The 15,168-nt window shown below is 37.4% G+C and overlaps 1 protein-coding gene across 1 annotated transcript; it reads left to right on the plus strand.

Annotated features, from left to right (window-relative positions):
• The first annotated feature begins 4,338 nt into the window (after positions 1-4,338).
• On the plus strand, positions 4,339-4,961 carry LOC149188636 (chloride conductance regulatory protein ICln-like). Its single transcript, XM_089410027.1, has 2 exons — positions 4,339-4,685; positions 4,772-4,961. The coding sequence occupies exons 1-2, from the start codon at positions 4,537-4,539 to the stop codon at positions 4,959-4,961; spliced, it is 339 nt and encodes a 112-aa protein (XP_089266153.1). The 5' UTR covers positions 4,339-4,536.
• The last annotated feature ends 10,207 nt before the right edge of the window (positions 4,962-15,168 follow it).

Below are 15,168 nucleotides of genomic sequence, written 5' to 3' on the forward strand. Positions count from 1 at the left end.
ATTGTCTAACCAAAACTCGACAAAACTCTAAGTTAATATGGTGCCAAAGTATTCATATAATTAAAACGTCCACCAGGGAATGTAAATAGTGCACACGATAAATAAAATTTTAAAGAAAAAGGTGAAAATCAAAATATTGATATAATCAGAAGTGTGTAAAGAAATCTAAAAATGATGCACATGTTAATATTATTGGGGAAAAATAAGATTTTCAAAACACTAAAATGTAAAAGAGGTATAGAGGATGGTAACTATCAAACAAGAAGGGTATAAGACATGTATGGGTCTCATCCAGGTCTCGTCAAAGTTTAAAAATTACATAGGTTTTGATTTAATGTTGTGATAAAAAAAATTAAAAATTAGATATGTTTTGATTTAAAAAAATTAAAAATTAGATATGTTTTGATTTAAAAAAATTATAAAAGAAAGAAAAATGTTTATAAAATAATAATAATTATTATTATTTTGAAACTTCTGTTGTTAGTTATTTATAATGTTGTTGTTAGTTATTTATAATGTTTATAATGTATTTTGGATTGACCATATTAAAAGTTTATATTATTTTTATATGCTGGAAATATTTATTATAATTTAGTTGTTAAAAAGGTAAATGCATTTTAGATTAATTATATCAAAAGTTCAATAATAATAATAATAATTTTTATATGGTGGGAATATTTATTATAATTTAGTTATTTATTTGTTTTTTTTAGAAAAATTCGTAATTTTATTAATAATAACAAAATTACATTTTGTAGATGCAGAGGCGCATATCCAATAGCAGGTCAAAAGACTAAATTTAAAAGAAAAACCAGAAAGAAAGTAATCAAAAGAAAGTAATGTATATTTGGGGAGAAAATTATGCTTTTCTCCCTTTTTTCTTCTCAACCTTTCACCACTCCCCTTAAGTCGGCGAGGACGAAAATAGTACGAGAGAAGTGTCCTCCACAGGGCGAGGATTATCCTTGTCTGAATCGGAGTGGTATGGAGAATGATGTCTTTTGGCACCACTGGTGTTCATTGTGTCTGGTATCTTCTCTGGCAATGAGTCCATCGGATCCTGTGATTCAAATTCCTTAGTTTCTGGCGCCTTGTGTGTCTGATTGTTCGCTTTGGGAATGGGGTGTTCTTTTTCCGTAGCTTCCTCCTCAACAGGTACATCATCAGGATCTGGTGGAGGGATAGTTGCCTCCTCATTCTCTACTGCTTCATATAGATTCATTATGCGTTGCTAGCCTCTTGGCTTTTGTGATTGTTTCTTATTTCTTTTGGTGTCTTTTTTGGCTTGTGGGCAGGTACTAAGTAGGTGACCTGTTTGTTGACAGCCACGACATCGGAATGTCGTATTCTCATAATCTAGTGGTTGTTTCCATTGTGTGTTGTTATGGATCAGAATTATGCTGTCAGGTAAGCCTTGACTAAGATCTACCTCTACACAAATTCTGGCAAAGGTATGTATGCCTCTTGAGACTCTTTCCACATCTAGCTTGAGGAATTTTCCTATCGCATTCCCGATTCCTTCAAAGACTTTGGGTAGCCAGAAGTGTAGCGAGAGGTTGTGTATCCTGAACCATACCAACATTTTGGAAACCACCATAGTAGTGGCATCAAAACCTGGGAACCAGGGAATCATGAAGAGTCCTGCATTGCCCCAGAACCATGGTCCCTCATGGAGGACATATTCCCTTTCCTTGACCGTGTCGAATTTGACAATAAAAAATCCTTTGGAGCATAAATGGATGTCACAATTTGTTGTCCATGTGGAGTAGATCCATTGTTGTAATGCATCTGTTTTGGGCCAAAAGCCATTGAATCTGCATATGACAACCTTTGTATAAAAATCAGTATAAAATTTATTTACCTCAGGCAGAGAGATTGTCAGTACTGGAGTCTGCGTTTTTTGCTCCATAATGTAGGGTCCAGGTAGATCTTGTGGTGGTGCTAGTTTGGTGATGGCTTCTCCCTTCCCTTTGACGACATCCTTGAAAGAACCTGTGCCCTTTGAGCTAGATCCAAAGCTTCCACCTCTCAGCCTCGTGTTTAGGATGATGGTTGAGTCTGACACAATTCCATAGTCCTGCACTGTGTATTGGTCCTGTAAAATTTGTCCTGCATATATCAAGCTTTGCATGTTTGCTGATATGCCTGTATGTGCTTGTATTTCATACTTTATAGCTTTTATCAGCCTCCCTTTCTAGTTTCATTTGCAAATCGTTCTTCCTGATAGAGTTATAATGAAGATTTGTATCAGATCCTGACCGGAGCCCTTGGTGGATAGTGATGTTCTTGGCCAGGATCCATCTGCTATTTGAGTCGCTGAAGCTTTAGGGTCTATGCATTCCGGATCATGATACTCTTCTTGTAACTGCAGTGGTTAAAACGCACTGCCCTGCTGCTTAGGTCTGTGTGTGTTCCTTATCCCCTTCTTGTCTGCAGCCTGTTGGGATGGTAAGAGGGATTCCTCAATGCCGATAGATGAAACCCTTCCTGGATATATGTTCGAATATATGCAGCTCTTTTGTGCCAGCCTGTATATGAGCAGATCGATGTCGTTGACAGTATCGAGCTTGTTCAACAGGGCAGTAAGCAAAGCCGTTCCGGGTACGCAGCGAAATTTCATCGTCTCTGCCCCTTTGTTGAGGTGGAAGAACCTGACTGCTGCTGCGTTGGAATCTCAGACTCCCTTCCTGATTACCCCTGCGCTCCCTCTACCTCTAGTCTGGTGTGCGGCGGCGTTGCAGAGGGTAGCTTCAGAAACCCTGGACCACTTGCTCTGCTCCATGAGGTTATAGGCTCGAGGCTTTGGGGCATTGCAAGGTCCAACTATCGCCTGCTGATAAAGGGCGTAAAGATGCAAAGTTGTTTCATTCGAAAAACTCTTAGCAGGCTTAGCGGATTCACCGAATCCGGCATAAGCGGCCACTGCATAGAATCGATCTGGATATGACAGGCCGGATGCTGCCTTCGCCCAAGCTCGGATTCCATACCTGCGGCGGCTATGGTGTCGCTGGAGCTCTTCATTGTTGGCATTCAGGTTTTGGGCGCCGTTGTTCGAAACCCTAGCTCCACACAGGATCGCCATGGCCTTAGTCTCCAGATTAAATTAAAGCTTATAATTTAGCTGTTAAAAAGGAAAACCATATTATTTAAAATTATCTGCTGGTAGTTCTTAAGAGGACAAATTTTCAGTCCTGCTATATGTATTATACTGTTAACTTATTTCTTTACCTCCAAAAAAGATGAACGCTTAACCAAATTGAAGCAATTTTAGAACATACTCCAAACCCTAAAATATTTTAAATCTTTAAGCAGTGGGAAAACCTATGATAGCTTAGTTGTCAAACCCGTAACGAAGCAATTTTAGAACATACTCCAAACCCTAAAATATTTTAAATCTTTAAGCAGTGGGAAAACCTATGATAGCTTAGTTGTCAAACCCGCAACGGACAACTCACTAACTACTATCTGCGAATGTACAGTGACTAATCACTGTTATTCAAGGAAAACCATGCCACCTCGAATTGCCCGCTAGTGGTCTGTAAGGGTGCAGGTTATCACTCATGTCAAATGCCTATGGGTCTTTGGCTATTAACTTGTTTCCTTACGTCCAAAAAAGGACGAACTCTTAACTAAGCATAATCAATTTTAAGGCATACTTCAAGCCCATCAACTATTTTATTTATTTTTAATAGTGGGAAAACCTATCTTAACTAAGCATAATCAATTTTAAGGCATACTCCAGGCCCATAAACTATTTTATTTACCATTATCTACTGTTATATGCAAGTGCACACTAACTCATCACTGCTATTTAAGGAAAACCATGCCACTTGTAATTCCTCGTTGGTGATGCTTAAGGGGCATGTTTCCATTCTTACCAAAAGTCTCTTGTTTTGGACCATTAACTTATTCTTTAGATCCAATAAATATGAACTCTTAGCATTCTAGAACATACTCCAAACCCATAAACATTTTAAATATATATACCAAAGCAATTAATTTTATATTTTAATTTTAAATTTCATTTTTTTGTTTTTGTTTTGGAAAATCAAACCCGAAATAAATCACGTGGCCTACTTCAATTGTATAGAACTTGGAGAAGTAATACGTTGAAGGCAAAAACATATGAAACTAGCGATCAGTGTTCCGGACATGAAAATTCAAAATAGGCCAAATACAGACCTTACTGTTCATTATTTCCTGAGAAGTCGGAAAGGAAATCGTCCCCCGTTCATAGGAAAATAGAAAAAAAAAACAGAGGAAAAAGGTTTGTACTTGAATACATTAAATCCGTGTATTAAGAAAAAGTGGAATAGGGTTTTGGGCTATAATAAAATCTAAATCCATGTATTTTTTTCCAATTGAAATGCATACCGAGTGGGGCAAAGACATTCAAAGTTGGGCGATTTTAAGACTCATATTCTTCAAAGTTTCCAACCATATTTTTATCTTGAACTGCTTCAATACAGCTCTACAGGGTTTTGCAAGGGTTTTATACAGTAGTAACCTGGAACTGGTGTGCCTGGTCTCTTAAAAATGGGCTTGAGTGCCATTACGGAGCGGGAAGGAGAACCTCATTTGGATACAGAGAACGGTGAAGAAACAAGACATGTACAGCCGCAGACTGCAATAGTGCTGGGCAGTCAGCCCCCCGAGCAACCTGGAACTCTCTATATTACAACAAAGTAAAAATATACGGGGTTTTCATTTAGTTTTCCACAATGAACTTCTGTGATAATAATTATATTTTGTTTATGTTATTCTTTCGCAGGAGATTAATTTGGCTGAGCGACGTGGACAAACAGAAGGGCTATGCCGTCGATTTCTTATCAATTTCGCTGCATGCCGTCTCCAGAGATCCCGAGGCATACCAACTTCCTTGCATTTATGCGCAGGTAGGTAATTTAGTTTTAATATATGAGTTTTTGCTTTTATTTTTATGCTTTTGCTTCCAACTGTGATCAACAATGATTAGGAAAGAATGTGGTTCAGACATGCCTGAAGTGGCAAGTTAGGGTTGGTACCGGAAAGAGTAATGTTGGCGTCCAGTGGTGTGTTGATATATCCTAGATATGGCGACAAACCCTAATTCTGAAATATGCCCATGAAAGACAATTTTTAGCTGCCAAATGCACAACCAAACATAGTTATTAGCTTCCATGCTTCGTCCTTTTTACTAAGGGATGCATTTTTCAGTTTTGTTTTGGGTGGCGGTTCAGAAACATGCCCTAGAAGGGCTGCCCCGCAAAGAACGGACTCCACTTGGCTGATGTGCCAATTCTGAACGGTGGCTATTCCGCCAAAATCGCCGGCACTTTTACGGTTGTACCTGACGTCATCCCTTTCAAACTTATGCCTATGCAAATGGGGGCTCTGGTGGACAATCTTAGCAAGTAAGCGGTATCCCTATCAACAAACGCCACAACTGTCAAGCTGGGACAGTTTATGGGCTTTTATAATCTACTGAGCTTTTCTGTCCAAAAATGAAAATGAAAATCCGTAAATCAGTAAAATTCAAGAAAGCTATATATTAAATCTCATCATGCTTTATGCCAGCTGAATATTCTTATAGAAAACTAATGCAAATCCATGCAAGATTTTTAAGGTGCTTTGAGAAACATATCTGAATGGATTGCACTGCGTATAGCAGACTTCGTTTTGCTTAGCTGCCAGGTCCGAGGGTTAGCTATTATGTTAAAATTGCCGGGCCCTTGCACTCAGCCTCATCCCTTTCAAACTCATGTTGTGTGGGTAGGGTACAGTTTGCAACTTTGCAGACGATACTGAGAGAGTGGGATCTTTGTGAGAAGACACCCCAATGACCTGATATTCATGTTCATTGACAAATGCCACCAGACTTAATGGGAAACTTAATATGTTTTTATCATTGACACGGATTTTCTGGCTATAAAACATAAAGACAATATGTAAACTGAGCAAGATTCAGGAAAGATACACATGAAATTTAACCATGTTATATGTATACTAAATGTTCCTTTTTAAAACTAATATGAATCCATGTTAATTCTTTTTTAGAAGTGCTTTGAGAAACATATACGCCAATGTGCACTATCTGGAATGGTATTCCTTTGATACACATGGAATTTAACCATGTTATATGTATACTAAATATTCCTTTTTAAAACTAATATGAATCCATGTTAATTCTTTTTTAGAAGTGCTTTGAGAAACACACCCCAATGTGCACTGCCTGGAATGGTATTCCTTTAGTATAGTTGTCAGATTTGAGGGGTAGTTGTGTTGCCAAAATAGCCCATGACTCCCATGCCTATCCCCTAGATTGCCCCACTTGGCGGATTGAGGCCTAAAATGGTCATTTATGCAAAGCACTTTATGAAATCAAGAGGGGGTCTCATTGTTTGTTCCCCTTATACACTTAGACAATGGATGGATGTGCTTAGGAATTAGGATTCCCTTGGGCCAATTCAAAGTTGGATCACATAGGCTTTGGGTTGAAGTCAAACATCACATTCTTCAAGTATATATAATCTACTAGATTTTCCATTTTTAGGAGATTGAGAGAGAGGAGCAGTTCATTTCATTTCTAAATGGCCTTTTTTATTGTGAGATCCATGGCGAGTTTTACAGTCTCTTGTGGGAATCCCATAGCTCTCCCTTTACCTTCTTTTGATCTTGGACTAGTGAAGCTTGGCTTTGTATATGAGGAGGCTTGCCACCTCCCGGTGTTAGAATTTCAAGCCCTAGGTGACTAATGTTCTTATGATCGATCAAATAATTAGATTGTTGAATTTAATTAACTTCGAAATTAAATTTCAGACCATAGCATCAATCACACATAGCTAGAAATTAAATTGCAGGAGCATAAAGGTAAATTTCTCGCATTCAAATCAACTTTCATTCTTTCAAAAAATTTACAAGGAAACCTCCCCCAGTTGCCCAAGAAAAATAACATGCACAGATACCAAAAATAGCCTGAACTGACCTGTAGAATAAGCTTGTATGGTTTGTTTGTATGACTTCATGGACTTGTATGGGCCTATCTGTATGACTATATGGAATTGTACAAACGAATATCTTGTATTGCGTGTTGCTTGAGAATGCCTCTTCCTTGGTTGCCCGTTCTCTTTTTGGTGCTCAATTGATCAACGTGTGTGTGTAAAAGCCTCTACCTTGTGGTGTCTTTATAGTTTTAGCTGAGTATCTATTTTTAAGATTATTCCTAGTTTAAGTACAATTCTAGACTCAACTGCTATAAAATAAGGCCTTCACTTTTTTTACTAAAGTGAATTACAAAATAGAAGTAATTTTTCCAAAACATGAATTACTTTTCAAAAATATTTTTTTGAAAATATGTCAAACTACTTCTCCCATGTTCACACTGAACATATGCAAAAGTTCCTATTCGAGCTATAATCCTCAACACTTGGTTGGACAATACTAGGTAAGCTATTTTGCTTCCAACATCTTATCGGTAAGAACATGGTTGGATGCATTATGAGCAGTGTTATCAAGACTGAACCAGACCGACTGGTTTAGATCGGTTTGACTGTTCTGAGGCAAAAACCGGTTCGAACCAGTGTTATTAGAACTGGACCAGAACCAGCTGGTTGGGCCGTTTTTGGCCCAAAACCTCCCTCGTTTGCCCAAGAAAAATAACATGCACAGATATGAAAAATGCCCTGAACTGTGTTTGTAAGACCTGTAGAATAAGCCTGTATGGTTTGTTTGTATGACTTCATGGACTTGCATGGGCCAATCTGTATGAACGAATATCTTGTATAGCGTGTTGCTTGAGAATGCCTCTTCCTTGGTTGCCCGTTCTCTTTTTGGTGCTCAATTGATCAAAGTGTGTGTGTAAAAGCCTCTACCTTGTGGTGTCTTTATAGTTTTAGCTGAGTATCTATTTTTAAGATTACTCCTAGTCTAAGTACAATTCTAGACTCAACTGCTATAAAATAAGACTTTCACTTTTTTTACTAAAGTGAATTACAAAATAGAAGTAATTCTTCCAAAACATGAATTACTTTTCAAAAATATTTTTTTGAAAATATCTCAAACTACTTCTCCCATGTTCACACTGAACATATGCAAAAGTTCCTATTCGAGCTATAATTCTCAACACTTGGTTGGACAATACTAGGCAAGCTATTTTGCCTCCAACATCTTATTGGTAAGAACATGGTTGGATGCATTATGAGCAGTGTTATCAAGACTGAACCAGACCGACTGGTTTAGATCGGTTTGACTGTTTTGAGGCAAAAACCGGTTTGAACCAGTGTTATTAGAACCGGACCGGAACCGGTTGGCCGAACCGTTTTTGGCCCAAAACCTCCCCCAGTTGCCCAAGAAAAATAACATGCATAGATACCAAAAATGCCCTGAACTGTGGTTGTAAGACCTGTAGAATAAGCCTGTATGGTTTGTTTGTATGACTTCATGGACTTGTATGGGCCAATCTGTATGACTATATGGAACTGTACAAACGAATATCTTGTATAGTGTGTTGCTTGAGAATGCCTCTTCCTTGGTTGCCCGTTCTCTTTTTGGTGCTCAATTGATCAAAGTGTGTGTGTAAAAGCCTCTACCTTGTGGTGTCGCTATAGTTTTAGCTGAGTATCTATTTTTAAGATTACTTCTAGTCTAAGTACAATTCTAGACTCAACTGCTATAAAATAAGACTTTCACTTTTTTTACTAAAGTGAATTACAAAATAAAAGTAATTCTTCCAAAACATGAATTACTTTTCAAAAATATTTTTTTGAAAATATCTCAAAGTACTTCTCCCATCTTCACACTAAACATATGCAAAAGTTCCTATTCGAGCTATAATTCTCAACACTTGGTTGGACAACACTAGGCAAGCTATTTTGCCTCCAACATCTTATCGGTAAGGACATGGTTGGATGCATTATGAGCAATGTTATCAACACTGAACCAGACTGACCTGTTTAGACCGGTTTGACCGTTTTGAGGCAAAAACCGGTTCAAACCAGTGTTATCAGAACCGGACCGGAATCGGCGGGTCAGACCGTTTTTGCCCCAAAACCAATTTGAAGTGGGCCTCCGAATTGGCCTATATCACCCAACCGGCTAGTTCAGGGCCGGTTTTGTGCAATTTGTACCTTTCAAAGGCCAACGTAAAAAAAATTGACTTATTTTATTTTTTGATTTTTTCAGTTGGTTGTCGCACTTCTAATTCTCCCCTAGGCTAGTTTAATATTCAATCCTATGGCCCTCGGCCTAATAATCAAGCCTATGGCCCTAGTATTGCTATGCAATTCATGGTAATGTGAAATTCTGAAAGTAAAAGTGAAATTCTCCTTTATCTTTCATTTTCATCCTTTTACTTAAATTTCTAACATTACCATGAAATGACTTCGGATGTTTGAGAGTTGTTCCAACCTCATTGGATTTCATATGGAGAAAGTTGAATTTTAGATTTCACTCAAAATCCATCAGACTTAACAGTTTTTCAAGATTTCAGGATTGGGGGGACTGCAACTTTTCTATTGGATTTTGTCATATATGAGGGTGTGTAACTAGCATTTAATAAAGAGCAACAAGCCCTCTATGTACTTTGATGTTAGTGGCATTCGTTGTCGAACTCCTCTATCATGGCTCTACTAAAATGTACCCATCACTCAAACAAAATCTTGACATGACATGCTACGTTTTTTTATTATCTTATTTTCTACGTTTTTTTCTATCTCCTTTATCTTTCATTTTCATCCTTTTACTTAAATTTTTAACATTACCATGAAATGACTTAGAATGTTTGAGAGTAGTTCCGACCTCATTGGATTTCATATGGAGAAATTAGAATTTTAGATCTCACTCAAAATCCAGTAGGCTTTACAGTTTTTCAGGGTTTCAGAATTGGGGGGATTGCAATGTTTCCATTGGATTTTATCATGTATGAGGGTATCAGACTAGCATTTAATCAAGAGCACCAATCCCTCTATGTACCTTGATGTTAGTGGCATTGATTGTTAAATTCCTCTATCACGATCCTACTAAAAATGTACCCATCACTCAAACAAGATATTGAATTGACATGCTAAGCATTTTTTTTAATCTTATTTTAATGCTTAGACAATGATATTGATAACAAAGATCCCAATATAGGCAAATATTTTATGTAGGTATTTGTTGTAGCATGATATTTTTTAGATGCTAGAGGTCATCTAGTTCTTGTTTTTGATGTATTTTTTGTTCAAATATGGATTTCACTTTGTGTTATTTTGGTTATATGCATCCTTACATGCTCTATAAATGAAAACTTATTGCTGATTTGTGTATAAATGGTTTGGATTAAGATGGATGCACATGAATATATGTGGTTTTCTTTAAAATTTGAATATTTTATGTGTTTTTGGTTGACCAGTTTTTTTATCGGTTCCGGTCTTATTCTCACTAGTTCCCAGTGTGGGTGGTTTACTTGTTTGATAACAGGACTACTTTTGATAACATTGATTATGAGTAATGTTGTGAACAACATTTGCCACCGTCACCTCCACATCAATCTCATCCAAAAGCTAAAATAATAAGTTTGTACCCTTCACTTGATCAAATGCGTCTATCGCTAGGATATTTAAACAGGGAGTTAGTTATGATCAGCTTGGTCTAATGTGTCTTTAGGTAGAAGTGTGTTTCTTTAGTATGTAATGGTGTGCATTTGTAGTTATGTAATTTGATGGGCACGATATGTTCTAGACATAGAGTGATTCAATGGCTCATATTCTTGTTGATATTAATGACTATTGATTTGTGGCTTAACACTCGATTGGTGCATGATATTCGTTCAAACAACATGGGGGGTCATTTGCTAAAGATTGATTGTGAAAAATTCTTATGTATAATCTTTTTATTTTTTTTGCATTGATATATTACTTCAAGTGACCATGTTGGTTGGGGTCGTGGATTGTTCCCTTTTAGGGTGTTTTAACCATGTAAAAACATTAGTGTTATGATCTTTGATATGGTTGTGTGGGCGATTACTGAGGGTAAGTAAAGAGCTTTGAACATTGAGTATTTGGATATAGTCTTTGTTGTCCTGGATGTATTAGAACATCATGGTTGGTATTCATAAATTGTGTATTATTTGAAGAATCTATCTTTTCTAGATCATCTAAGTGATCATAAAAGAAGAGCATCAAGATTAAAAGCATCAAAGTATTGTGTAATTCAAAGACGTCTAGGATGGAGAAATTTTGAAGGATTTGCGCTTAGTTGTGTTGACGAGGATGATTCTAAAAGACTCCTGATAGAGCTACATACAAGATTGTGTGGTGGACATTATGTTGCCAGGAGAACAATAAGAGCATGATATTATTGATGGACATTATTTGCTAATGTCCACTATTTTGTCTAATCATGTTAGCGTTGTTAGATGTTTGATGGTAAGTAGGATTGGACAACCTTATCCTTGCAACTGGTTGTGGTAGAAGTGTCCTTTCAGCAATGGGGCTTGTACTTCACTAGAGAACCGAAAGAAAAATGGAGCAACGGTTTTCATTGGATAATCACAACCATTGATTATTTAACTAGGTGGGTGGAAACGATACTGACAATGAAGGCAATGGTTAAAGTGGTAATGGAATTTATGGAAGATAAGACAATTATAGTTTAGAGTTGGTTTTCATTAGTTGCGGATTGAGACAGGCTGCGAATAGACTGTTTAGATAGGATTTGCCATGTATGTCATCTCTAAGAGATTGAGACAGAGGAGCACTTTATCTTTCATTGCTCCATTTTTTTCACAGGTACAATGATATATATTCCATATGAGGAATATACATATATGTCAATATTGTCAACATCCATCATGTCACTTGTGAGAATTCAATCTGGGTGGGGAGGATTCCATTCCTTCCTCCCAACCACCCTTGATAACCCTAATTTGCAAATTTCATTACTCCATTTATTGAGATACGTGGGAGATTTCATTGCTTGTTCAAGGGGGTCCAAAGGCTTTCCAATTTCTTCCAGGACTCGGACCAAAAATGTTTAGCCCTGTACATGTATGAGGCGCTCAGTGTTTGTGCCCACACTCTCCGGCCTCGTCCTAGTCTAGATCTTATTTAGCTGATCAACTCTTTCTTTACAGTGATACAATTAGCTAGGGGCACCAAGAGACAGGCCCTTAGTGTTTGTGCGCACACTCTTCGGCCTCGTTCTAGTCCAGATCCTATTCAACTGATCACCTCTTTCTTTACACTGCTACAATTAGCTAGGGGCACCAAGAGATAGGTTGATGACAACATTGCTTTTGGCTCTGGGTTAGTGGGGACTTGAGGGCCCATTCCCAACCCTTGGAGATATCAAAGATGTCACCAGATCTAATCCTTTACTAGTAGGAAAGATGAGATCAAGTAGAAATTATTAGTGGTTTACAACGACTGGGCAAGAACATAGTAGAGGGTCTAGGTATTTCACCAATTCTTCCTCGAGGCATCAATCTATCTTGAGTTTTCTTCATTTAGCCTTGGATGTTAGGAGAGGTAAATCTAATGGACCATGATTCAATCCCTAGATCCTTTTCCTTTGTACATCTCCCTCCCATTGTAGCCACCGACACTTGGATTCATGTATTTTTCCATGTTTTCCCATATAAACTTCGTATTTTTACTTTATTTTTTATTCTTTATATAAGAAACTATTTAGTACTCCTACTTTGTCTTGACATTGTTGTACTCAACAATCCTATTGACCTACTTTTGTGGTAATTTGTTGGACATTAGTATAATTATCTTATTTTATCTTCCCTAGCAAAGATCACTATTGAATCATGATAATGCCAAAACATTTAATTGAACAAATTTGTCAAAATTTTGTTTCAACCATGGAATTATTCTACCTCACTCATCCAATTATTATCAATAAGTTAAGTTGCACAAAACATGGAAACATTTTGAAGTTTCCAAAACGGGAATGCCTAGAATTGTGACTACCCCAAAATGGATATGTCGAGGGAAACGTGGTCCACCATTTAATTGGTTTCACAATCCTCGTCATCCAAAGATGATATGCTTTCAAAATCATCTAATCCAACAACAAAACAAGTAAATTCCAGGGTTGGAAACAACCTCTAGAAGGATTTCTTCACTACATTGGTCACCTCCTCGCCCTTATGTGGCTCCTTCCTCTTCACATTACTTTAAGCAATGAAATATTCATACCTTATAACAATGATGAGTCTCACATGCTTTGTAGAATCAAAATCAACGAAAGGAAGAGCGAGAGCTTGTGTAATAATTTCTATGGTTTTCTCAAACATGGTATCCATGCCATCATAAAGCTCTCGTAAGAAAGGTCTATTTGCATTTGCATCTTGGAGAATCTCAAATTTAGGTAAGGTGAATTTGAGCAAGAATTCTATCTTGCTCCACTAATCCTCATCAGTCAACAACCTTTACACGTGTAATATCAGTGAAATTTATTCCCTAGGTTTCCAGTGACTAGGGTTTAAATAAGGTTTCATATATTGGTTACAACCAATCAATGGAAATGTATAAATAACAATACTGTAATAATTTCTATATTGCAATTCAACAATCCATCAAGTACTCAAATCCAATCCACAGACTACAACTAAAATTTTGAAATTATAGCAATCCTCCAGCCAGTTCAACAGTTCATCATAGATAGAATACAAGATTTGTTAATTTTCTAAGGGCACAGCTGAAACAATTTATTTTTTACAGATCATAGCTTCAAAACATTATTAGCATTAGATTTCATGCAATTTCTGGCATCATTAATCTGTTAAAACATAAAAGATAATAGTGCAACTATGAGACAAAGGACACAAAGAATTAGGCCTGAGGCAAGGGAAAAATCCACAATGGGAAACCCAAAACTGCTTTCCTTATGAGAGAGAGAGAGAGAGTCCAATGTCCATCAAAATATCCATACACAGAAAGATAAACATAATAGCTGACCAGAACAAGATCCAGAAACAAGCCTCCATTCTTTCCACAGTATCTGTCCTCTTCTAGCTCACAAAAATAGAGATAATAATGCAAAAATGAATTTGCTTAAATGAGGAACAATTCCTCACATATAAATCGTCATCATAGGGGGGTCAAATGGGTGCCTTAAAGGGGCCCAATCGACCTGACAAATATTGGAGTCGACTTGTCAAATTTGGAGGCAAAAAATAATTTTGAATTAATTGATTTTCTTTTCAAGATGAATATACCGACCATGGCTACCATAATTTCCAACACTCCTTCTTAGCCAGGGAGGTACTTTTCATTCTCTCTCTCAATCAATCTCAATATAAGGAAAGCCGATAGTATCAAACCAAACACCATTGTTCATGAGGCCATACTCATCATGGTCCATCTCTCACAGAGATGATTCATCATTCCCGACCAAATCATAGGTCTCACGGAACATCCAAGGAAGGAATAACACCATCAATCTCCCTGACCATACCACAGGTCTCACAAAGGGAAAGATGAAAATAGTACACCATGGCTACCATAATTTCCAACACTCCTTAGCCAGGGAGGTACTTTTCATTCTCTCTCTCAATCAATCTCAATATAAGGAAAGCCGATAGTATCAAACCAAACACCATTGTTCATGAGGCCATACTCATCATGGTCCATCTCTCACAGAGATGATTCATCATTCCCGACCAAATCATAGGTCTCACGGAACATCCAAGGAAGGAATAACACCATCAATCTCCCTGACCATACCACAGGTCTCACAAAGGGAAAGATGAAAATATTACACCATCAATCTCCTCGACTATACAACAAGTCTCACAGAGGGAAAGATGAAAGTAGTACACCATCAATCTCCCCAACCATACCATAGGTCTCTCAAACAGAAAGATGAAAATAATACACCATCAATCTCCTCCCAGGGAGAGATGAAAATGATACACTATCAATCTCTTCTCAGGGAGAGAGGAAATTTGTACACCATCAATCTCCTCTCAGGGAGAGATGAAAACAATACACCATCAATCTCTTCTTAGGGAGAGATAAAATTTGTACACCATCAATCTCCTCTCAGGGAGAGATGAAATTTGTACACCATGAATCTCCTCTCAGGGAGAGATGAAAACAATATACCATCAATCTCCTTTCAAGGGGAGATGAAAACAGTACCTCATGACTGCAAGCCTCGGAACCAAACTCCCTAACCACATAGGTCTTACAGTGACATGAT

The sequence above is a fragment of the Pinus tabuliformis genome, chromosome 3_1 (assembly GCF_031772625.1).
Source record: "Pinus tabuliformis cultivar Carrire ecotype Pingquan chromosome 3_1, CPIR1, whole genome shotgun sequence".
NCBI lineage: Eukaryota > Viridiplantae > Streptophyta > Pinopsida > Pinales > Pinaceae > Pinus > Pinus tabuliformis.

Coding starts and splice junctions, on each gene's coding strand:
- LOC149188636 (XM_089410027.1), top strand. CDS start 4,537: ATGGGCTTGAGTGCCATTACGGAGCGGGAAGGAGAACCTCATTTGGAT. Junction 4,686..4,771: donor ACTCTCTATATTACAACAAA/GTAAAAATATAC, acceptor ATTCTTTCGCAG/GAGATTAATTTGGCTGAGCG.